Consider the following 24,736-nt stretch of genomic DNA (forward strand, 5'->3'; position numbering starts at 1 on the left):
CTGATGTGAATGAAGAGCTCTCAGAAGACCTACGATTAAGGATTGTTGACTTGCATAAAGCTGGAAAGGGTTATAAAAGTATCTCCAAAAGCCTTGCTGTTCATCAGTCCACGGTAAGACAAATGGTCTATAAATGGAGAAAGTTCAGCACTGCTGCTACTCTCCCTAGGAGTGGCTGTCCTGTAAAGATGACTGCAAGAGCACAGCGCAGACTGCTCAATGAGGTGAAGAATAATCCTAGAGTGTCAGCTAAAGACTTACAAAAGTCTCTGGCATATGCTAACATCCCTGTTAGCGAATCTACGATACGTAAAACACTAAACAAGAATGGATTTCATGGGAGGATATCACAGAGGAAGCCACTGCTGTCCAAAAAAAACATTGCTGCACGTTTACAGTTTGCACAAGAGCACCTGGATGTTCCACAGCAGTACTGGCAAAATATTCTGTGGACAGATGAAACCAAAGTTGAGTTGTTTGGAAGAAACATACAACACTATGTATGGAGAAAAAGAGGCACAGCACACCAACATCAAAACCTCATCCCAACTGTGAAGTATGGTGGTGGGGGCATCATGGTTTGGGGCTGGACGGATTGCTATCATCGAAAGAAAAATTAATTCCCAAGTTTATCAAGACATTTTCCAGGAGAATCTAAGGCCATCTGTCCACCAGCTGAAGCTCAACAGAAGATGGGTGTTGCAACAGGACAACGACCCAAAGCATAGAAGTAAATCAACAACAGAATGGCTTAAACAGAAGAAAATACGCCTTCTGGAGTGGCCCAGTCAGAGTCCTGACCTCAACCCGATTGAGATGCTGTGGCATGACCTCAAGAAAGCGATTCACACCAGACATCCCAAGAATATTGCTGAACTGAAACAGTTCTGTAAAGAGGAAAGGTCAAGAATTACTCCTGACCGTTGTGCACGTCTGATCTGCGACTACAGGAAACGTTTGGTTGAAGTTATTGCTGCCAAAGGGGGTTCAACCAGTTATTAAATCCAAGGGTTCACATACTTTTTCCACCTGCACTGTGAATGTTTACATGGTGTGTTCAATAAAAACATGGTAACATTTAATTCTTTGTGTGTTATTAGTTTAAGCAGACTGTGATTGTCTATTGTTGTGACTTAGATGAAGATCAGATCACATTTTATGACCAATTTGTGCAGAAATCCATATCATGCCAAAGGGTTCACATACTTTTTCTCGCAACTGTATATGCATGGTATCCACATTTTTTTCTACCATTGGGACTTCTGAGCAGCGTATGCCGCTGGGGAATACTCGTGATGTAAGGCTCATACGTAATGTGAACAGAGCCATATTTTGATCATTCCGTGGTTGAATTGTACATATAAAAAGCTAAGCAGAAGTCAATACAAAAGAGTAAGCGTTCCTGGGCATAGAGAGAGTGTAGTTCATGTCACCCACCTGATCCTACGGGAGAAGAGCCAACACTTAGGCTCTGGAGGCTGCCATTCCTGAGCAATGTAGGGGACCTCTGGAGGCCAGAGCTGGCTATACTGCCGGCTGCAGAGGCCACAGAGGATGTAGGCGACGCTGAGGAAACAGACAGGTTGGACATGCTGTCCTGATTCTTGCTTCCTTTCGGCCGGCCAGGCCCATGTTTACTCTGCTTACTTCCTTTCCTCCTCTTCTCTTTTACTGCATCTTCTTCCACCATGGAGGACTGGACCCGCTTGTATCCTGATACAGTAAGGCTTGAGTTAGCATAATCTCCGGGAACACTATCAAAGTTTTTGGTCTGGAAAGACATAACTGGATTTGATGGTAGGCTCATTAAAGAGTTAAAACTGCTAACTGTCCCTTCCTGCAGTACGGGCTCCCCTTTAGATGTCTCTTTGGTTGACAGGGACTGCTGGGGGTGGTGATACCCATCAGTCCGCAGCTCACAGTCGGTGAAGCTCAAAAAATCCTGGGGCGACTGCACGGAGCTGCCCGAAGACGACTTAACACTGCTTGGCGTTCCCGAGAAACTGCCTAAAAGACAAAAACCAAAAAATAAAAAGTTAAAAAACAATACGCCATGCTTCGGGGCAGAGAAAAGCTTAAGAGATAGACCCACTTTAACACACACTAAAAAAACAAATGCCTCTTCCATTGGAGTAAAATATTCGTATCCAATCCCTGTTAGAGAAAAAGAGACGGGAACATGTCGCGTTATAGGTCATAGATCACACAGCAGCCGATGCATGCGAGAAGCCTGGCCACACACAGTACCGGGCATCCATACAGGGGGGCATCACCAATGAGGCCAGGTGAGGCAATCGCAGCACCAGGTAGGAATAAGAGGGGGCAGCGTAAGAGCCATGGGCAATGAGCGCTTTCATTGTGGCAAAGGGGTTAGGTTAAGAAATTGGCATCACTGGGGGTGGGGTGCCGCCTCAGTTTTCGCCTCAAGCAGCAGAAAGGCTAGGTGCACCCCTGCATCCATAGTGCCATCTGCGTGATGGGTTTGCTTCTGTTGCACTTTAGAAAAACATGGAGACATCTGGAGCACATGTTTTGTGCTTGAGTGGGACGCTGAGGCAAATGATTACGGCCAATAGATGTCCCATCCACACCACTGCACATGCCTTGTAGGGATAGCTCGGAATAAATGTAATGATACCTTTCACTTAGTGATCGGTTGCTTCCTTCTGGAGAAAAAGCACTTTAAAGCCATATGCAAATGAGCAGTTAAGTGCACCGAGGGAGGGCCCAAGGCACTCTGTGCACCCTTGCTTCCTCTGCCAGTTATGCCCCCGCCCCCAGCTCTGATGTCAAAAAAACTTCTTAAAATTTCCTAAAACTGAAAGGGGTTATGACAATACATTTCTAACACAGCTAGAACCAGCCCTGTACCTCACATGGATCCAGAGATCTCCACATTCATTGCTCTGCTAGATATATATCAAGCTGACAGCTCAAGGGGTTGAGTCCCTTCTGCTGCAGCTCAGGGGTTGAGTCCCTTCTGCTGCCGCTCTCTCATTAACTGCCACAGCTTCTAGCAGAACATATGATTTGTGTCTGTTGAAGATCCAAACTGAGCACGTGTGACCAGCTCAGTGAGATGGACAAAAAAATAAGGAAAAGAACAAACAGCAGGTGGCGCTATACAGATACATTTTATTGATTAACTCAGTGGCTATGCTATTTTGATTACATGCAATTACAAAAGTATTCGGATCCAGGTGCTAGTTTTAAAAATATAGAATATGTTCCATGACAACTAATTTAAAGGCTTTTAGGACTAGTTTTATAGCTGCATTCTGCTAATTTTGGGCTAAAAACTATTTTTGCTATGTGTCTTTATTAAACAATTTCAACAGTCCTCTCCCTACAGCTTTCACTTTCTCTGCATTTGCCGACTATTCCTTCCCTCTTCTCAGTGAATCGTCAGAGAGCTGATCTGTTGGCTCGATCTGTAGCCCATTTTTTGTACTTTCCTGGCAACTCATACTCATTATAGCTGAATTCCCATTGGGTTTATGAGCTTTCAGGAGTTCAGAGATAAGGGCTACAGGTACTGCTGGCATATTCACCAAGAAGGAGGAGGAAATAGTCTGCAATGCAGTGAAAGCTGTAGAGTAGGGCTGTACAGATTACTCAATTAAATTGAGTAACTCGACAAAAAAATCCTTAATGCAAATTTTTTGCATCGAGGATTCGTTTGGGTCATGTGACCACGGAGCGTGAGTGAAGCGCTTGCTATTACTCTCGCTCCGCGGTCCCCCGCCGGCTCGCACCGCGCTGCACTGTATCCTGACATATCGTCAGGACATAGTGCGCGCTTATGTGCACTATGAACTGACGCTATGTGACATCAGGACGACGGGCAGAAAAGAAGAAGCTAAGCAGCTGAGTGTCGGCAGCGCCCCTACAAGAGAGGTAAGTATTCAACTGGCACTGGGGACTGATGGCTAGAAGCGGAGGGCATGGAGGACTGACGGCATTGGGGGGGGGGGTGATGGCACTGGGGGGGTAATGGCACAGAGGACTGATAGCACTGGGTGGCGGGGTGATGGCACAGCACAGAGGACTGATGGCAAGGGGGGTGATGGCACAGAGGACTGATGACATGGGGGGCGATGGCAGAGAGGACTGATGACATGGGGGGTGATGGCAGAGAGGACTGATGACATGGGGGGTGATGGCACAGAGGACTGATGACATGGGGGGTGATGGCACAGAGGACTGATGACAAGGGGGGTGATGGCACAGAGGACTGATGACATGGGGGGGGCTGATGGCACAGAGGACTAATAGCATGGAGGGGCTGATGGCACAGAGTACTGATGGCATGGGGGGGTGATGGCACAGAAGACTGATGGCATGGGGGGGCTGATGGCACAGAGGACTGATGGCACTGGGGGGGAGCTGATGGCACAGAGGACTGATGGCACTGGAGGGTGATGGCACAGAGGACTGATGGCACTGGGTGGCGGGGTGATGGCACAGCACAGAGGACTGATGGCAAGGGGGGTGATGGCACAGAGGACTGATGACATGGGGGGCGATGGCAGAGAGGACTGATGACATGGGGGGTGATGGCAGAGAGGACTGATGACATGGGGGGTGATGGCACAGAGGACTGATGACATGGGGGGTGATGGCACAGAGGACTGATGACAAGGGGGGTGATGGCACAGAGGACTGATGACATGGGGGGGGCTGATGGCACAGAGGACTAATAGCATGGAGGGGCTGAAGGCACAGAGTACTGATGGCATGGGGGGGTGATGGCACAGAAGACTGATGGCATGGGGGGGCTGATGGCACAGAGGACTGATGGCACTGGGGGGGAGCTGATGGCACAGAGGACTGATGGCACTGGAGGGTGATGGCACAGAGGACTGATGGCACTGGGTGGGGGGAGCTGATGGCACAGAGGACTGATGGCACTGGAGGGTGATGGCACAGAGGACTGATGGCACTGGGTGGGGGGGGGGGGGGTGATGGCACAGAGAACTGATGGCACTGGGGGGGTAATAGCACAGAGGACTGATGACATGGGGGGTGATGGCACAGAGGACTGATGACATGGGGGGTGATGGCACAGAGGACTAATAGCATGGAGGGGCTGATGGCACAGAGTACTGATGGCATGGGGGGGGTGATGGCACAGAGGACTGATGGCATGGGGGGGCTGATGGCACAGGGGACTGATGGCACTGGAGGGTGATGGCACAGAGGACTGATGGCAGGGGGGTCTAAAGGGTTTTTATAAAAGAAAATGTTCTTTTAATTAGTTTTCTTCTGATTAGAGTACTCGATTAATCGTTGGATTAATTGATAGAATACTTGATTACTAAAAATAATCGATAGCTGCAGCCCCACTGTAGAGGATTTTTTTTTAATAAAGACCACCTGAAAAAAAAAAAAACTTGGGGGAGGGGGGGTCAAAATGAGTAGGTGTCCATAGCATTTAAAAAACGACTTAAAATCTAAAATTCACAGCAAGATGGAAGTCACTAGTCAAAAAAATAACACCCAGGGTAGTGGAAAAAAACGAACCAGTCATTAGCTCATCAGGAAGAAATATTTCAACTATAATCCAATAAAATATTTTATTGGATTTCACACCAATACAAACCAAGCACAGCTGAAAGTTATACTAGACCTAAGTAAGAACAGGGCTTGAAAATGAAAATGAAAAAAATAAAACTTGGCATGCCCTTCCCCAACCTTCTCTGATCTTCAGCTTCCTCCAAAAAGTCGACAAATCGGTAGTAAATATTAGAAGGGCTCTGCACAGGAGAAGCTGTAAGACGACCACTGTTTTGTCACTTAATTAGCAGCTATGTAAAATGGGTTTCCATTAGGCGATCTGACTGTCACCATCTGTCTTTCTTTCAGCCCTTTGTTTTTACAGCTGCTCTTAAGAGCTCATTAGGATTCTACAACTTCTTCTAATCCTACATAGCGATGGAAGGATTTCGGAAAACTCGTCTCCCCCCCTCCCCTTAAACAGCAACTGAATTATGTTGGATATGACAACATCTGAAAAGAGCTAGGGCAGACATGGAGTTACAAAATGGAAGAGTTGGATCTAGCGCCAGGATCCTGTGCCAAATGATTCAGTCATATATTTAAAAGGGGGGGAAAAAATACAGAACATTTTAAATGTAAAACTATTTTTGGATGCTTACTCTAGGCCAGAGGCGGCACTCGGAGCCCTCTCTGTGGGCACCCGCACCCTGGAAAAAGTCTATGGTGTACCGATATGCCTTACAATTTTCCTGCAATTCATCAGCGCAGGGCACACTATGAACGGCACAGGAAGCGCATTGTATGTAGGCAGGATATTATAGCTAGATGATAAAGTATATGGAAGATACACTATATTGGCATTCAGGGTAAATTGCCATTTTGGCACTTTGCAATAAATAAGTGGGTTTTGGGTTGCAGTTTGGCCACTCGGTCTCTAAAAAGTTCACCATCACTGCTCTAGACTGTAGAGCGCTGGGATCTGATCTGACACTTGGAAATCTTTATTCTGGACTAGCAGGCACATGTCCAAGAACAACGGCAGAAAAAAAAAAAATATATATATATATATATTTATTTTTTTTAATTTTTTTTACAGTACAGACCAAAAGTTTGGACACACCTTCTCATTCAAAGAGTTTTCTTTATTTTCATGACTATGAAGGCATCAAAACTATGAATTAACACATGTGGAATTATATACATAACAAACAAGTGTGAAACAACTGAAAATATGTCATATTCTAGGTTCTTCAAAGTAGCCACCTTTTGCTTTGATTACTGCTTTGCACACTCTTGGCATTCTCTTGATGAGCTTCAAGAGGTAGTCCCCTGAAATGGTCTTCCAACAGTCTTGAAGGAGGTCCCAGAGATGCTTAGCACTTGTTGGCCCTTTTGCCTTTACTCTGCGGTCCAGCTCACCCCAAACCATCTCGTTTGGGTTCAGGTCCGGTGACTGTGGAGGCCAGGTTATCTGGCGCAGCACCCCATCACTCTCCTTCATGGTCAAATAGCCCTTACTTTCAAAGTTTTCCCAATTTTTCGGCTGACTGACTGACCTTCATTTCTTAAAGTAACGATGGCCACTCGTTTTTCTTTACTTAGAATTTGTATTATGGCAAGAAAAAAAGCAGCTAACAGTCTATTCAGTAGGACTATCAGCTGTGTATCCACCTGACTTCTCCTCAACGCAACTGATGGTCCCAACCCCATTTATAAGGCAAGAAATCCCACTTATTAAACCTGACAGGGCACACCTGTGAAGTGAAAACCATTTCAGGGGACTACCTCTTGAAGCTCATCAAGAGAATGCCAAGAGTGTGCAAAGCAGTAATCAAAGCAAAAGGTGGCTACTATGAAGAACCTAGAATATGACATATTTTCAGTTGTTTCACACTTGTTTGTTATGTATATAATTCCACATGTGTTAATTCATAGTTTTGATGCCTTCATAGTCATGAAAATAAAGAAAACTCTTTGAATGAGAAGGTGTGTCCAAACTTTTGGTCTGTACTGTATATATATATATATACATACATACATACATACATACACACACACACACACACACCGTATTTTTGGATTATAAGGCACACTTTCTTTCTCCTAAAAGCAGGGGGAAACGGCAGTGCGTCTTATGGTGCAAATGCTAATGATGGAAGCGATCATCAGTATGCAGGAGGCGTAGGGAGCAGTGAGTGTAGCCCTGCCCTGGCTGTACTCACTGCTCCCTGGTCTTCTTCCAGGCGTCACACTGCATACGTCCTGACTGCTGTGCAACGCTAGGCCGACAGAAGACCAGGGAGTGGTGAGTGTCAGCACAGTCTAGAGCAGGAGAGGTAAGTTAATTTATTTATTTATTTTTTGTTGGAGCTTGGGGTTTGATCTGAGGAGAAATTTTGGGTATGATGAGGGTCTGATCTGAGGTCTGATGAGGAACAGGGGTCTAATCTGAGGTATAAGATGGGATGGGGGTCTGACCTGAGGTCTATAAAGGAATGGGGTCTGATCTGAGGTCTAAGAAGGAATGGGGGTCTGATCTGAGGAGCTTAGGGGTCATAGAGGTCTGATGGGGCTTAGATATTTTATTTTTATTTTTTTTTACATCAAATGTGTATTACTAATGCCAAATGACATTTTCTATATTCATCTAAAATTGTAAGATATGCATTTTGCTTATAAGACAGCACCCTATTAGTTACTCAGTTAAAGGGATTCTTCTGGATTTGATACTGACGGACTATTTATAAGCTAGGCCATCAATAACAAATTGGTTGGGATCCGACTCCCAACACCTCCACGAATTAGCTGTTGGAAGTTCAAGTGCCACCCCCCCTTCAATGTTTGGCAGCACAGCTGTACACATTTTGTACTGGCTGTGCTTGGTACTGTAGCTCTGTCCCGGAATCAGACTGATGCACATATAGCTGCAATACCAGGTGCAGCTGCTATAAAAGAGATGGTGCTGTGCTTGGTGAGCAGTGAGGGGGTAGTGAAATGCGATGGAATGCTGCGAGCCCTTCAGACAGCAGGAATGGTGAGGATACTGGGAGGTGGACACATACTGATCTGATATTGAAGCATTATGTTAAAGAGAATGTATCAACAGAAATCGACCTATTGTTTAAAGGGGTTCTGCACTTTGTTTAAACTTATGACCTATCCTCTGGATAGATCATCAGCATCTGATCGGCGGGGGTCCGACACCTGGGACCCCCGCCGATCAGCTGTTTGAGAAGGCAGCGGCGCTCCAGCAGCGCCGCGGCCTTCTCACTGTTTACCGCCGGCCCAGTGATGTCACGACTAGTATCAACTTGCCTGGGCGGGGCTAAGCTCTGTTCACTTGAATGTAATTAATCCAGAGGATAGATCATCAGTTTAAACAAAGTGCAGAACCCCTTTAAATTAAGTATTTATGCTATTAACATATTTTTGAAGAATCTTTTGTGATGTTCTCTTTAATTTTCCAATGTACTATACATATTTGAACAAAATCCTAAAATCTTGTAAGTTTCACAGAGGCCACTAAGCCTAATAACAGGCTGAGAATGCCTGTTCTGTGTAGGTCACTCTCCAGCAGTCACCTCATTATCATCACAGCTAGGATTACACCATTAACAATAGACTGCAGCTTATCTGCTCCCCCTCCCTGCGCAGGTCACAGAAAACGTCAAAGGTACCACTTTGAGCCGAACCAGAGTTCGGGAAATGGTTTTTTACAGTACAAATTAATTTATGAAGTTATTACTCTTAGTCTCATGAGACTTCGCGAAGCAATAACTTTGGCTCATCGGAGCCAATACATTCTAATACTGTACGGAGCTCCTGCTCTGTACAGTATTGGAACAAAGTTTTATGTGAATCGACTTCAGTTGTTTCATCCAAAGTCTATTCGCTCATCCCTAATAATGACCAATGCACGTACAGTTAAAAGGACACAATTCACTACCTTGCTGGAAGGGACTGGTTGCTGCAGCTGAACTGGTGGCGCTCCTCCCACTGCTGGACTTCCGGCCGCGTTGGATGGAGTTGTGACTCGCCGCCTTCCTAGGTCTGCTCTCCGCCATTCGTGTTTCTAGAGCATCTTTCAGACTTGATGGATGTGCAGAAACCTCCTGAAAATTAGCATTTGTGAACCGCGCTGCAGTTTCCTCCAAACGCTTTATTGAGCTTGTGATCGAATTGTTGGTGCTGGAGGCGAAGGACTGAAAGCGAGACACAAGAGGGTGAATACATTTGTACATTTCAACAGGGTGCAAAAGTTAGTCTGCATTCACATTGTGATTGTCACAAATTCAACGTATACGCACGACGTGTACATTAAGTGGATGCCATACAGTGGCATCCGTCACCATACAGTCCCATTGTAAAAAATAAAATAAAATATGCATTCAACATATTCTATGTTTTTCTGTCCAGTGAAGTCCAGTAAAGAACATATATTACCGTTTTACATTCAATTTTACCCATAAAATGGTGAACACAAGTTAACTCTAGAAAGAAGTTAACTCTAGTACATCATGGCCTCATCAGTGTAAGGCAGTTTCAAAAATTAAAAGCACATTTAAAAATAATAATATGCACATTGCTTTAAGGAGTCAAAACCAAGCTTGCTAGTTCCATACAAATGTGTGCTGTGTGTTTGTCTGTCAGTGTACTGACTTCTGCCTGATTCCTGGATTCTGAACCATGCCTAACCACCATATTAACACTTCAATGCCTGCCCTCAGACCGTTTACATATTGCGTGTACTCCACCTGCCATGACCTTGGCCTGTCCCGGACCACGATTTTGTGTGACCCCCATGGGTCATCTGTCAATCAGGCAGAGACACCTCCAGGAGGCAGCGACCTAGTGGTCCTACTGCAGCAAAGTCCAAATCCCTATATAGAGGTTAAAGGGTGAATGCCAGGTTAATGGCCTTTAGCCCAATCTGTTGGTTGGCACAGTGGTTTCACACCCATTGCCGTAACACACGTCCCATCACATGCTGTATTACGGAACCATTCTCCACTTGAACCATCGCTTCTTGAGAAGCACACAGCAGCGGACGCATACAAAAAGTAATATTTTAACATATTAGATTTTTTTCTAATAATGTAATTAAAGAGGTATTCCCAGAATGACAAGTTATTACCTAGCTGATATGTATGATCGGCAGGGATACGAACAATCACAAGAAGGTGGGCCTGTGTCCCTGTTTGAACGAAGCGGTGGTCGAGCATGTACGCTGCCACTCCCTTCAGCTCGATGGGACAAGGAAGATAACCGAGTATGGCGTTCAGCGATTTCCGGTAGTCCCGCAGAGTATGAATGGAGCAGCAGTGCACATGCTTACCGCTGCTCCACTAAAAGTGTGGGACCCCTGTCCTTGGGATCGGTGGTGATCCTAGAGGTCACCCCCCCACTGATCAGACACTTAGTACCTACCCTGTTGTTAAACTGAAATTCTATGACCATCCCTGTAACAGTTTGACGGAACAACCAATACTATGTGATATGTCACATGGAGGAAATATAGGTCAGAAGAATTTGCTGGGTATTTCTGCTGTAGAACCTGATCCAGTTTGCGCTGCTCACAGAATTCGCCTGTGAATTTGCCAAGTCAAAAATTAAATTTTACACACAGAAAAAAAGCATGCATTTTCCTATTGAAAATGATAGGAAGACTATTGTAATGGAGTTTTGATGCAGATTTGGACTTGGATTTAAAGAATCCCCCACTCCAAAGACATACTGATAAGGAACTTAGATTGTGAGCCCCATTGGGGACAGTGTGATGATAATGTCTGTAAAGAGCTGCAGAATATAGTAGCGCTATATAAGTGCATACAAAATATTCCATATCAAAGGCAGAAAACTGAACAAATGTGATTTCATCCATCAGGCTGGTACCGAGCCATAGAAGAAAGGATCCCAGAAACGTATTAAATGAACAAACCTCAGTCACTGGGCAATGTAATTATTCCAAGTATCACATAAAATTGTTACAAGCAAAATAAATAAATAAATAAATAAAAAATTACAAACAAATCGATAGCAAACGGCATAAACCAAGGCTACAGATCGGGTCCTAGTAAACATCACAATGGCACAATACTTTGTACTGATCTGCTCGGATCAATTACCATAAGAGCCCAAATCAATAAAAACATTCAGCGTGCCTTCCTAATTACACAGAGGTGATCTGAAGGATCTGCTGACGGAAACGCTAAGGCCCCTTTCACACGGGCGAGTATTCCGCGCGGATGCGATGCGTGAGGTGAACGCATTGCACCCGCACTGAATCTGGACCCATTCATTTCTATGGGGCTGTGCACATGAGCAGTGATTTTCACGCATCACTTGTGCGTTGCGTGAAAATCGCAGCATGTTCCTCTTTGTGCGTTTTCACGTAACGCAGGCCCCATAAAAATGAATGGGGTTGCATGAAAATCGCAAGCAAGTGCGGATGCGGTGCGATTTTCGCGCACGGTTTCTAGGAGACGAGCATGCGCAACGTGCTGTCCATTTACCGTTATGGGAATTCTGAAAGCAGCCATGTGAGCATAGAAGTCCCGTCACAGTGAATGGACGCGCGTGAACGGCTGCCTCACCATTCACCACTATGCGACTGCCAGAAATAACTGTCACGGACGTTCCTGCGACAGGTGGCAGGAGATCGGTGAGACTGGCAACACATGGTTTGATCTGACAGGTTTTTCTTGTGGATCAATAGGAGTCTGTGTTGTTTCTGGTAATGGCCACACTCCTTGCCTCAGGTGTTGCTAATGTTGTCATTTAACCTTCCTTATTTATTGTTGCTTGTCCCACAAGGCTGTGCGGTTTATAGCTTCAGTCTCAGTTGTGCATAGCTGGTGTGTGGATCTCGGCGGAGGTCCTGGTGCTTCATTGCTCCTCTGAAGTTAAGTCTTTCCTTTCCCTTTTGTATTTTTTTGGGTTCTGTGTGTTGCATTTCCCTATTGCTTGTATAAGGCCTGAGGAAGACTCCTGTTCGTCCTTTCTTTTGGAGGAACAGATAGTCTCGTCCCTGCCATTAGTACTAGGGTCCTATAGGGCAAGACAGGACTTTAGGTATTCCTGTGTATGAACTCACCTACCTCTGGTGTCTGTTCATACTGATAGTCAAGTCAGGATTTTGGTTAGGGTTTTACTAGGAGGTGTCCTTCTTCCGGGGGCACCTAGCTGACATGGATGACATATCCTGGCGATACGCCATTAATGTATGAGATGTGTTTAACCCTTTAAGAGGAGCTTCATTTGTATTTAAGGAAAGCCCCCCTTATAGAAGACCTGTCCCCTTTCCTGATGTCAGTTTTAGTGAATGCCTGTATGTTCCAGGAAATAATAATTCTCTGCATGGTGCAGGGGCATGTTCTTTCACACTGACTCAGCAGTGATTGGACAGGATCAGAGTCAGTAGGGACACACCCCTGAGATGTCAATTTATTCATAAATTTCTGGGAGGAATAATGGAGGAACAGCACAACTTATAACTCTAAGAATAGATGCTCCACAACTGCCATTTCCTGGGAAATACAAGTGTTCACTACAACTGACGGAGTAGACGTGTCCTCTTAGGCTCCATTCACACGTCCGTATAATGGGTCCGCATCCATTCCGGTCTGCGGCTACGGAAAAAAATAGAACATGTCCTATTTTTGTCCGCAATTGCGGACAAGAATAGGCAGTTCTATGGGGGTGCCGGCTGGGTGTATTGTGGATCCGCAATGCACTACGGACGTCTGAATGGACCCTTAAGTGTCATTTAAGAGACGTTTTAATCACTGGCAAGTTCCATGCTGATTGTTGTAGAAGTCTGACCTGACTGATCAGCACCTTCTCCATGACGGACGCGTACGATATTCCCCCGTGTTATCAGGATCTCCCCCCCAGACATTATGCAGAGGCAGGCGGGCGGATACACATTCCATACCATTCTCCTCTTCCTCGCTCACTCCGACATTTCAGCACAAGCCTCCAATGCCCTCTGCCACTACACAATGGAGACTTCTGACCAGTGAGATTATTTGCTTTAGCCCCATTATTCAGGAGACATTCCTAGCGCGGCCCGGCTCTCGAGCTGGCGGTTTTAGTTTTCAGCTCCTTATGTTCATACACCCCTTTGTGCCTGCAGATGTTCTCGAGATCCTATTCCTCGGAGCACAGGTGTGCGCATCACACTGAAAAGCAAAGATTTTTTTGGTCTTTAGAAGCCACTTAACATTACTGACCACCCAGCGCATTTCTAAGCCAAGATTAGACCGCAACTGGAGAAATTTTTACGGCGAAAGAAGTAGTTTTGTTACAAAAGCATTCATGTGTAAGGGCATTTTCTGGTTTTGTCGATATAAGAGGCAGAAAAGGGGGGGGGGGGTAGGAGGCCAAAAAGTGATTTCAAATCACAAAAACTAATTTTAAACAGGATATTTAGGCCACACTCACAGATGGCAGATCTGCTGCAGACTATTCTGTGATTGCAAATCTATTCCATTCATCTGAATGGGGTTGTTTCTGCAGCATGTGCATCTATTTCTGCAAGGCCCATTCGGATGAATGGAACGGGCACAGAAACGCTTGCATCAAATCTGCAGCTTGTGAATATACCTTTAAAGAAGACCTGTCCCCTCTCCTGCCATGTCTGATTTAGTAACTACCCCCCCAATGTAATAAGAATTCTGGAAGATCTATTCTATAGAGGCCTCATACACACGTCTGTGCACGTGGTAAGTCTATGATGGCATGGTCCGTTTCATCTGTGTCGCAGTCCGCGATGAATGTGTTTTTGATCCATGGTTCCGTGATTTCCAGTCCATGGGTGTTCTGTATTCCATGGCCACCGCAAAGCTGAAAACTGGTTTCCCGAGCATCCTCTGACTGCAATCCGTGAAAACCACTGATCAAACACGGATGGCATCCATGTTGTGTCCGTGATTTTCACAGGCCCATAGACAAATGTGCAAGAGTGACGGACAAAATAGGGCACGCTTCCGTGGTGTCACCACAGACCCGTAGTCCATGGAAAACCACTGATGTGTGACTTACACAAATTAAAGTCAATGGATGCATGAGCGGTCCACGGAGACCACAGACAGAATGTGCATATCAACCACTGATGTGTGAAAGAGGCCTTATGATGTGCCATTGCTTCCCGCTAGAAGTTATAAATTAATTACTAGCAGTTTGCAATGAAGGTCCAGATGGGTGTTACCTACTGGGGATGTATCCCTGCAAACTGTACACATAAGGTAGGTCCCCCCAGATCTTCCGACTCCACACCGGGTGTTCGATTGCTTTACTCCAGAGAACATTGCCATATGCACAATTACGGAGGTGATTGTTATCATTACTATTGGCTCCTTCCTGCAAAGTATCCTACATGCAAAGCCAAAAATTACAATACATTCTTCTTGTGGGTTGGTGAATGGCCAAACTTAAAGGGGTTCTCCAGGAATAGCTTAAAATGACCTCCAGAATGTGAGCAGGACCGGTTGCCACCACTTTCAGTGCTGCCGAGGGAGAGGTGAGGGGGAAGAGTCCTCACTACACTTTGGCACTTGAATGCTACATATTGGTGAGTGTTCCTGTCAGGCTGCTCATCCATGGTGGCATATCACTGCCACCTATTGTAGTAAGTAGAGAAGCCCCCTCACCCTCTAGGCAGCTTTGCAAGTGTAAGCAACCAGTCCTGCTCGCATTCTAGGACAGGTTGCTCGCGGCCATTTTAAATGATTCCCGGAGAACTTCTTTAATATAAAAGAGGGAGCCAAAAGGTTCTGCTGGTTTGTTTGGAAAACTGTCACATAAAAGGGTATAATAAAAGACATAAAACGGTTACGATGACAGTCTAACATTACTACAATTGTTCTACCCTAGTCATACATCAAGTGTGGCTCTGCTCCTTCACAGTCATGGAACTGAATTGGCTCTCAGCATGACTTGAAAGTTGCCGCGATTGCGACCGCAAAATCCCCCCCAAAAATCAAGCAGGGCTGTATTTCTTGGCAATTCTGGGGTCCTGCAAACTTGCGAGTCGAGCTGCGACCCTATTCAGTTCTGTGGCTGCACTGCCACACAGGAATATTTGGTCACCTAACGAGAGTCGCAGCCAAGATCGCCATGCAAATTTCTAGGTCAAAATATCAAGCGCAAATTTGCAGTGAAATCGCGCCCTAAAAGGGTAAATTTAGGTATAACTGAAGACTGGAATTAAGACTTTCCTGCAAGATGCAAAAATAACCGCCCTAAACATCAAACACTGCTCCTTTACCTGGAAACATGGCGCTGACCGCCTCATATATGATCCCGCACCCCACCCTTGCATAATAAATATTCAGATGGGGACTGAAATGCGCAGGACGCTTTCACCTTCCTCCTCTTTGAACATTAATAAGAAAAGCGAGGTCAAAGTGGAGTGGGCAGAATAACTCCACTGCCTGTCACAATTAGGCCTCATGCACACAACCGTTTTTTTTTGCGGTCCGCAAAACGGATTTTCGTTGTTCCGTGACCAGTGACAGTTTTATCGTCCGTGGGTCTTCCTTGATTTTTGGAGGATCCACGGACATGAAAAAAAAGTTGTTTTGGTGTCCGCCTGGCCGTGCGGAGCCAAACGGATCCATCCTGACTTACAATGCAAGTCAATGGGGACAGATCCGTTGGACGTTGACACAATATGGTGCAAATGCAAACGGATCCGTCCCCCATTGACTTTCAATGTAAAGTCAGGAGTCCCTATTATACCATCGGATCAGAGTTTTCTCCAATCCGATGGTATATTTTAACTTGAAGCGTCCCCATCACCATGGGAACGCCTCTATGTTAGATTATACCATCGGATTTGAGTTAGATCGTAAAAACTCAGATCCGACAGTATATTCTAACACAGAGGCGTTCCCATGGTGATGGGGACGCTTCAGGTTAGAATATACTAAAAGAACTGTGTACATGACTGCCCCCCCCCCCTGTATTTAACTCATTGGTGGCCAGTGTGGCCCCCCTCCCTCCCCTGTATTTAACTCATTGGTGGTCAGTGCGGCCAGTCCCCCCTACCTCCCTCCCTTGTATTTAACACATTGGTGGCCAGTGCGGCCGCCCCCCCCTCCCTCCCTTGTATTTAACACATTGGTGGCCAGTGCGGCCGGCCCCCCTCCCTCCCTTGTATTTAACACATTGGTGGCCAGTGCGGCCGGCCCCCCCTCCCTCCCTTGTATTTAACACATTGGTGGCCAGTGCGGCCGGCCCCCCCTCCCTCCCTTGTATTTAACACATTGGTGGCCAGTGCGGCCGGCCCCCCCTCCCTCCCTTGTATTTAACACAGTTTAATCGCTGGGACTCCGATCGGTAACCATGGCAACCAGGACGCTACTGTCTGTGACCGGCCGGGCGCTCCTCCTACTGGTAAGTGAAAGGTCTGTGCTATAAGCAATGCGCCGCACAGACCTTTCACTTACCAGTAGGAGGAGCGCCCGGCCGGTCACAGACATCGCAGGTAAGTATAATGCTTCTAAAATTGCTAAGTAACCATGGCAGCCAGGACTGCAGTAGCGTCTTGGCTGCCATGGTAACCGATCGGAGCCCCAGCGATTAAACTGGGACTCCGATCGGAACTCTCCGCTGCCACCAATGATGGGGGGTCAGTCATTTTAATTAAGGGGGGGGGGGGGGGGCGCCGCACTGGCCACCAATGTGTTAAATACGAGGGAGGGGGGGCCGGCCGCACTGGCTACCAATGTGTTAAATACGAGGGAGGGAGGGGGGGGGGGGGTCTTTTAGTATATTTTAACCTGAAGCGTCCCCATCACCATGGGAACGCCTCTGTGTTAGAATATACTGTCGGATCTGAGTTTTCACAAAGTGAAAAATCAGATCTAAAACGCTTTTATGCAGACGGATCAGCGGATCCGTCTGTGTGAAAGTAGCCTACGGACAAGGATGACGGACGCGGATGGCAATCTTGTGTGCATCCGTGTTTTTTCACGGACCCATTGATAGGACAGGTCATATTTTTTTGACGGACAGGAAACACGGATCACGGATGCGGCTGCAAAACGGTGCATTTTCCGATTTTTCCACGGACCCATGAAAGTCAATGGGTCCGCGAAAAAAAAGCAGAAAACGGAACAACGGCCGCGGATGCACACAACTGTCATGTGCATGAGGCCTTAGGCATCAGCTGCCACTGTCTGCCGGGGCTGTTAATTGTACATGGACCATGTGCACAAAATCACACCAGGGCAGGTAAGTACAGCAAAGACTCCTGAACTGTACAATACCGACTGCAGCCATCCGTTTAACATTGCACACGTGCAGTACAATTCTCAGAAGAGAAGGTCTAAAGAGGACCCGTCACCTCTGCTGACATGTCTGTTTTACTAACTACTTGTATTCCTCATGTAATAACAATTCTGGAGCATCTATTCTTATGACACTATCATTTGCCCTTCCTCTATTATTCCTGCTAGCAATTATGAGTTTGCAATGAAGGACCAGCTGGGGTGTCTCCCGCCCCAGCCTGACCATGTCCAATCAGTGCTGCCAATACCAGTTGTATTCCACATGTAATGACCATTCTGAAGCATCTATTTTTATTACTCCTATGCTGTTATTTTTCTATTATTCCTACTAGAAGTTGAATTGAATGGCCAAAATGGTGTCACCAGTTGCTGTCAGGGACACACTCATACATAAATCAATATCATATAGTTGAGGTCCAGCTCAGGGCACCCCCGCCGATCAGCTGTTTGATGAGAACACACCTGCTCGCAAATCGACACTGGAGCTGCAGCTCCTGAGGATAGGTTAATGCTACCGGAAACCAGACAACCCCTTTAAGGCCTCTTGCAGACGAGCGTGCCGGATTCAGTCTGGATGCGTTGCGGACGGGTACAGGGAAACCCGTGCGAGTTTGCACGCAATTTGTCTGCGATTGTGTTGCGTTGTTTAGTTTTTTTCCACGCGAGTGCAAAGCATTTTAATGCGTTTTGCACGCGCGTGATAAAAAAAACGGAATGTTGGTACCCAGACCCGAATCTGGACTTCTTCACTGAAGTCCGGGTTTGGTGTTCTGTAGATTTTATTATTTTCCATTATAACATGGTATACGGGAAAATAATAGCATTCTTTAATACAGAATGCCAAGTAAAATTTCCATTGAGGGTTAAAAAATAATAAAAAAAATACTTACCTCATCCACTTGATCGCGCAGCTGTTATCGTCTTCTTTATTCTTCTTGCAGGACCTGCGCTGACGTCATCGCACTCACCACGCGGTGACTTCAGCGCAGGTCCTGCTGAATGAACTGTTTTATATCCATATCATTTACCTATCAACCCTGTATCTCAATGTGCAGTAAGGCAGAAATACTGACACATTACTGAGATACTGCACATATTGCAATATGGAGGCTGGATCAGGCCTAAAATCTTATTTCATAAGGGCAAGACAAGAGTAACCGGAATGGAGGACAGATATTCCATAAAACATCGTGCAAATAACAAGGTTGCTAAGAGCGCTAATGCAGAGCAACCCAACTTCCAGAAGCTGACCAGGGAGACACAACCGCAACACGAATTAGAAAATAAATTGCTGGCTGTTCAGTCACGAAGAAATCAGGTTAGGTCATATGTTCAGGATTTGATAAGGATTTAGGCCTCATGCACACGACCGTATTTTGTTTCCGTGTCCGATCCGTTTTTTTTTGCGGATAGGATGCGGACCCATTAATTTCAATGGGTCCGCAAAAAACGCGGACAGCACACCGTGTGCTGTCCGCATCAGTATGTCCGTTCCGTTGCTCCGCAAAAAAAAAATAGTGCATGTCCTATTCTTTTCTAGTTTGCGGACAAGGATAGGCATTATTACAATGGATCCGGAAAAAAAAATGATCCACAAAAAAAGAAAAACGGATGACATACGGAACGTCATCCATTTTTTTGTGGATCCGCAATTTGCGGACCACAAAACACATACGGTCGTGTGCATGTAGCCTAAGGCTCCATTCACACGTCCGCATCCATTCCGCAATTTTGCGGAACAGGTGCGGACCCATTTATTTTCTATGGGGACTGAATGGATGCGGACAGCACACAGTGTGCTGTCAGCATCCGCATTTGCGGAGCGCGGCCCCGATCTTCAGGTCCGCAGCCCCGCAAAAGATAGAACGTGTCCTATTCTTGTCCGCAGCTTGCGGACAAGAATAGGCATTTCTATAGGGGTGCTGGGTGGGTGTGTTGCGGATCCGCTCCATTCACACGTCCGTGGTGTGTTGCGGACCCGCAAATTGCGGATCCGCAACACACCCGCCCGGCACCCCTATAGAAATGCCTATTCTTGTCCGCAAGCTGCGGACAAGAATAGGACACGTTCTATCTTTTGCGGGGCTGCGGACCTGAAGATCGGGGACGCGCTCCGCAAATGCGGATGCTGACAGCACACTGTGTGCTGTCCGCATCCATTCCGTCCCCATAGAAAATGAATGGGTCCGCACCCGTTCCGCAAAATTGCGGAACGGATGCGGACCCATTTGCGGACGTGTGAATGGAGCCTTAGTCGCAGGTTCGGCATCTGACATCCTGCATTTCCTACTCCGTGCACAGGCAGCGGAAAAAGTGGCGCGGAATAACGACCACAACCGATGCAGGGAAAACCGGGGAACGACATCCCGTGAATTAAATGGCTAATCCTCATGCATCTCTTCTAGCGTATCGACGGCACAAATGACAATTTAAAGGGGTTATCCCATGATTAATGTAACAAAAATATATATGCCATCATATAGTACATACTGATCTCTTTCTAAGAACCCTAGAACCTGTCCTGTACCTCACATGGATACAGAGATCTCCATATACATTGCTCTGCTAGATTTAAATTAAAGGGGTTCTCCAGGCTTTTAATACTGATGACCTATCCTCAGGAATATCATAACAGCAGCGAGCAGGAAGCGAGAAGGGAGACGGCACATGCGCAGTGCGCACGCCTTCCCTTCATACAGCTAATCGGCAGGGGCGCTGGGTGTAGGACCCCTGCCGATTAGCTGTATGAAGGGAAGGCGAGCGCACTGCGCATGTGCCGTATCCCTCCTCTCTTCTTGCTCATAGCTATGTCAATGGGGAGCAGGAAGAGAGAAGGGAGACGGCACTGAGCGCGCCTTTCCTTTCATACAGCAGATTGGCGGGGGTGCCAGGTATCGGAGGATAAGTCATCAACACTAAAAGCCCAGAGAACCCCTTTAAGCTGGCAGCTCAGGGAGCATGTCCAATCAGCTGCAGCTCATGAGACATGTCCTTTCTGCAGAATATTTTTTTGTGGGATGACCCCTTTAAGACTCAGATTTGTACAGATGATACAAATATAAAAAAAAAATAATAATAAAAATAAATCATCCTAATCCCAGTATACGGCTGCCTTCGTGTCGTGTGTGTATCTTAAATGTCACAGCTACAAAGTAACTTTGGCTCATTAGCGTCCTGTCGAGTGGCTGGCCTCACCTTTTCAGTAGTCACAGTCAGAGAGGGAACTAATGATGCCAAAGGCTCCATTTGCTTTCTGGATTTCTGTCTGTGCTTTTCTTTTTCTTTATGTTTCTGAAAGGAAGAAGGGAAATTGGTCAGGATTCATTCAGTATATAAAAATGAAAAAAATAAATACATTTTCAATATTTGAACACTGCGAAAAGAAAAACCGCATTGGATTTATTAGTCTTATTGTGTCATTATAAAAAATAAAAATAAAGAAACGTAAACCCTAAGGCGGCTAATGATCAGTGTTCCCTGAATCGACTGGTCTCCAGCCACGCACATGTTCAGTGCGGCTCCCGAAACCCTAAACCTCGCACTCCTGAGCCATGTAATGAGGATCTGCCTTAAAGGAACGCTGTCCAAGCGGCCTCCTTCTAACCAGATCTGACAGCGTCCACACATGGAGCTACTAGGGCTGGCAATCAGATCATTTAATATCAAAGGGGATCTAAAAGGGTCGAAGTTGACCTTTTTTCTCTGGTAAAAAGACAGAATCCTGAACGGAAACTGAACGGAGTCCATTATAGTCAATGGAGTGTCTTCACCTTGTTCGGCCCAGTTATGTGCTGAATCCAGCGCTTCCGTTCTGTTCTGCTCCGCTACCGGTGTTGTGAAACCACTGTTCCCTCTATGCTAATATTCTTCAAATTTCCCCAAATCTTTCACTATTTATGCCCCACTACTGCGTCCACGGACCTGCAAAATTTGGACGCGGTCCGTGTGCTTTTTTTTTTTATTTATTTTTTGCGGACCCATTGACTTCAAAAGGGTCTGTGTTCGCACACGGCAGACTTTATTGCAGAATTTCCCAGGCCTGAAAATCAGTTTCCATTCATTTGGATGGGGGCGGCAAGCACGTGGATTTCTGCGAGCTCCATATAGGTGAATGGAACTGATTTTCAGGAGCGGAAAATTGCGCAACAAAATCTGCATGCTGGCACCTAATGGGATTTCAGAAGACATGTTCTATTTTTGTAGATGTTGGGGGTCATTTATTAAGCAGAAATACGGCTAAATTAGGTGTATATTTCTGGCGCCGATTACAGCGCAAAGGGCCTTCTCTGCAACTTCTCCCCGTTCATGCCAGGTCTAAAATGGTGGGCGGGGAAAGGGTCTCATTCATCATTTCCTACACTTGGTTTAGGCATAGAAAATGGTCTAAATGTAAGACAGCAAGGAAGCAATCTTACATTTATAACTGGTGTTGGATGCGCCAAAGTTATGTAGAAGCCTGCGCCTCTTCACAACTCCAGGGGATCCACCGCCAGTGCAGGGCCTCATTAACACCGGCGTCTAAAACGGCGGTCTTAATAAAGGTGTTCCTTTGTTCACAAATTTAACAACTTTAATATGAATTTTAAAAAAGACTAAAAATTTTGATTTGTAAATGGTTCAGAGAACTTTAAAGAAATCCTGGGCCCTAGAAGACCGACTCGCACTCATTTTAGGCTTCAGATTCTCATCGTCATGCGATCTTGGTCAAAATGTTCCACTTTTGTAGACTTTTCACAACTTCAAAGAAGCAATAGGAATTCATAACATTTCGGAGAAAACACATGCCGTTTACACGTCGGCAAAATATCAGCACAAGGGGGTTATTTGTATTTATTAGAACAGAGGGAGAAGAAAAAAAAACACCCACAGAAAGCCGAGTGTTGACAGATGGACTATTTCAGCTTTGGAGGAAAAAAAAACAAAAAAAAAAAAACAATCGGCCCTATTAAATATCAGGGGCAATTTTGATAGTTAAGTGACCTTTTGGCTCCGGGATCTCAGGAGACGTTTCATGAGACTATTAAATGTCTGTTATAAGCACGGCTTATTTAAGTACACACATGGCTCGTCTCTGGCAAGAAGTCCACGTAATTAAAAATCCTAAAAATAAGCAGCCGAGGCTGTAAACATGGCGTGAATTATTCGTAATTATATATTTATTTATTTTTTTCGGGGATGTTAAAGAAGAATTAATAAAAATAAACTCGACAAGTTACTGTTTAGCAACAACAGCTGAAAAAAATCAAAAAAAAAAATAAAAAAGTTTACAAAAATCTGCGGCCTGGCCTAGAAAGCACTTGGCAGGGAGCCTGGAGCGCCGGGGTTGGGAAGATCAATGATTACTTTAAAAGTGAAAGGGGATTCTGGGTCAGAAAATTTCACGCGCCATTCTCTCCTCGCTGCTGTGTTTTGGAAAAAATACACGTGGATCATTAGCTCACTGCTTGGACCAGACGACAGCGAGGCCTGAATTACACAATACGAGCGTAAACTAATGTAACTGTGCACGATGAGGGCCAAAGGGGGGGCCCTTTAAGCCTCTGTCGGGTCAGCATACATTGGTATTTACACTATTCCATGCGTTTTGTTCTTGTTTTTTAACCATAGGACCCAATGGGTGATGCATGCCACTGTATAGCATCCATCAGAGGCATACGTTAAATGGGTTGTCTGCTTTTTACTATTGATGACCCATCCTCAGGACAGGTCATCAATATCAGATCAGCAGGGGTCCAACTCCCGGCACCCCCACCGATCAGCTGTTTGAACCCATTCACTTCTATGGGACGGCTCTGTAATATTCACTTGAACCAACAGAGCCGTCCCATAGAAGTGAATAGGGACCAGTGATGGTCAGTTCGCAGTGTTCGCCAGCGAACACATGCAGGCTGCCATCTTTAGTGAGGTAGACTCACCCGTCCGGCAATGCACAGGTAAGCCCTTACCTGTGGCGGGGGCCGGTCTGAAAACAAATGCAGTCACCGGGAGCAGGCAGTTCAGAGAACAGCCCGATGAAGGCCCCCTGCGGCTGTTCTCAGAGCTGCCTGCTCCTGGTGACTGCATTTGATTTCAGACCGGCTCCCGCCACAGGTAAGGGCTTACCTGTGCATCGCCGGACGGGGGAGTTTACCTTACTAAAGATGGCAGCCCGCATGTGTTCGCTGGCGAACACTGCGAACTGACCATCACTGATGGGGACGCCATACTTGTAATTACACCTGCCCACCACTACAATTGCTGCGGCCAGCAGGTAAACAGAGCAGAGAAGGCAGCGCTCGTATGACCTCTGCCTTCTCATCAAACGGCTGACCCCCACCAATCTGATATTTGAAGACCTATTCTGAGGATAGGTCATTAATAGTAAAAAGCGGACATCCCCTTTAAATGGAAGCCATAAACCGAGCCTAAAAAGTGACCAAGATCCTTCAGCTATGTAATAGGAAGCACAAGGCACTCATTCTGTTGTCATAGAGTGCTTCTGAGCATTACAAAGGTAATCTCGACTAGAATAGATGCATTACATGACATTAGATGACCCCTGGATTATTCACCTGCCAATATTTTTAGTGATTCAATCAATTCATGAGTGATGTGTGCAGTGGATGGCTTGCTTTATATTTCAATAAATGGTCACTATTTTACTATAGATCGATAGTACAAGCGACCACAAGAAACTTTGTAATATGTTTTATCAGTGAGAAATGTCTAATTTTCATGTTATCAGCTGAACCCCCCCCCCCTACTTGCTTTTCTGTTTGAAAATTGCCTTCTTCCTGGGATCATCCCTGCAGGCGGATTACATTACACATGTCACCACCATGACTAGGAGAACTGCGAACTAGATAATCAGCAAGCACAGAGGAAAACCGCTAAAATAATGCCAGATACAAGTTGTATAATGCCCAGAAGTAGTGTTATTCCTCGTGTAACCACACCGTACTATT

The 24,736-nt window shown here is 45.8% G+C and overlaps 1 protein-coding gene across 4 annotated transcripts in view; it reads right to left on the reverse strand.

Annotated features, from left to right (window-relative positions):
• Nucleotides 1-24,736, reverse strand: part of MLLT10 (MLLT10 histone lysine methyltransferase DOT1L cofactor) — a 188,600-nt gene that overhangs the window by 61,378 nt on the left and 102,486 nt on the right. For all 4 annotated transcript variants that reach the window (XM_040434434.1, XM_040434433.1, XM_040434435.1 and 1 more), the window contains 3 exons: nt 20,988-21,083; nt 9,446-9,701; nt 1,438-2,007 (listed from right to left, as the gene is read on the reverse strand). In XM_040434434.1, coding sequence (XP_040290368.1) covers nt 1,438-2,007; nt 9,446-9,701; nt 20,988-21,083 — 922 coding nt within the window. The remainder of the gene's footprint in view (nt 1-1,437; nt 2,008-9,445; nt 9,702-20,987; nt 21,084-24,736) is intronic.

The sequence above is a fragment of the Bufo bufo genome, chromosome 5 (genome assembly GCF_905171765.1).
Source record: "Bufo bufo chromosome 5, aBufBuf1.1, whole genome shotgun sequence".
Taxonomy (NCBI): Eukaryota; Metazoa; Chordata; class Amphibia; order Anura; family Bufonidae; genus Bufo; species Bufo bufo.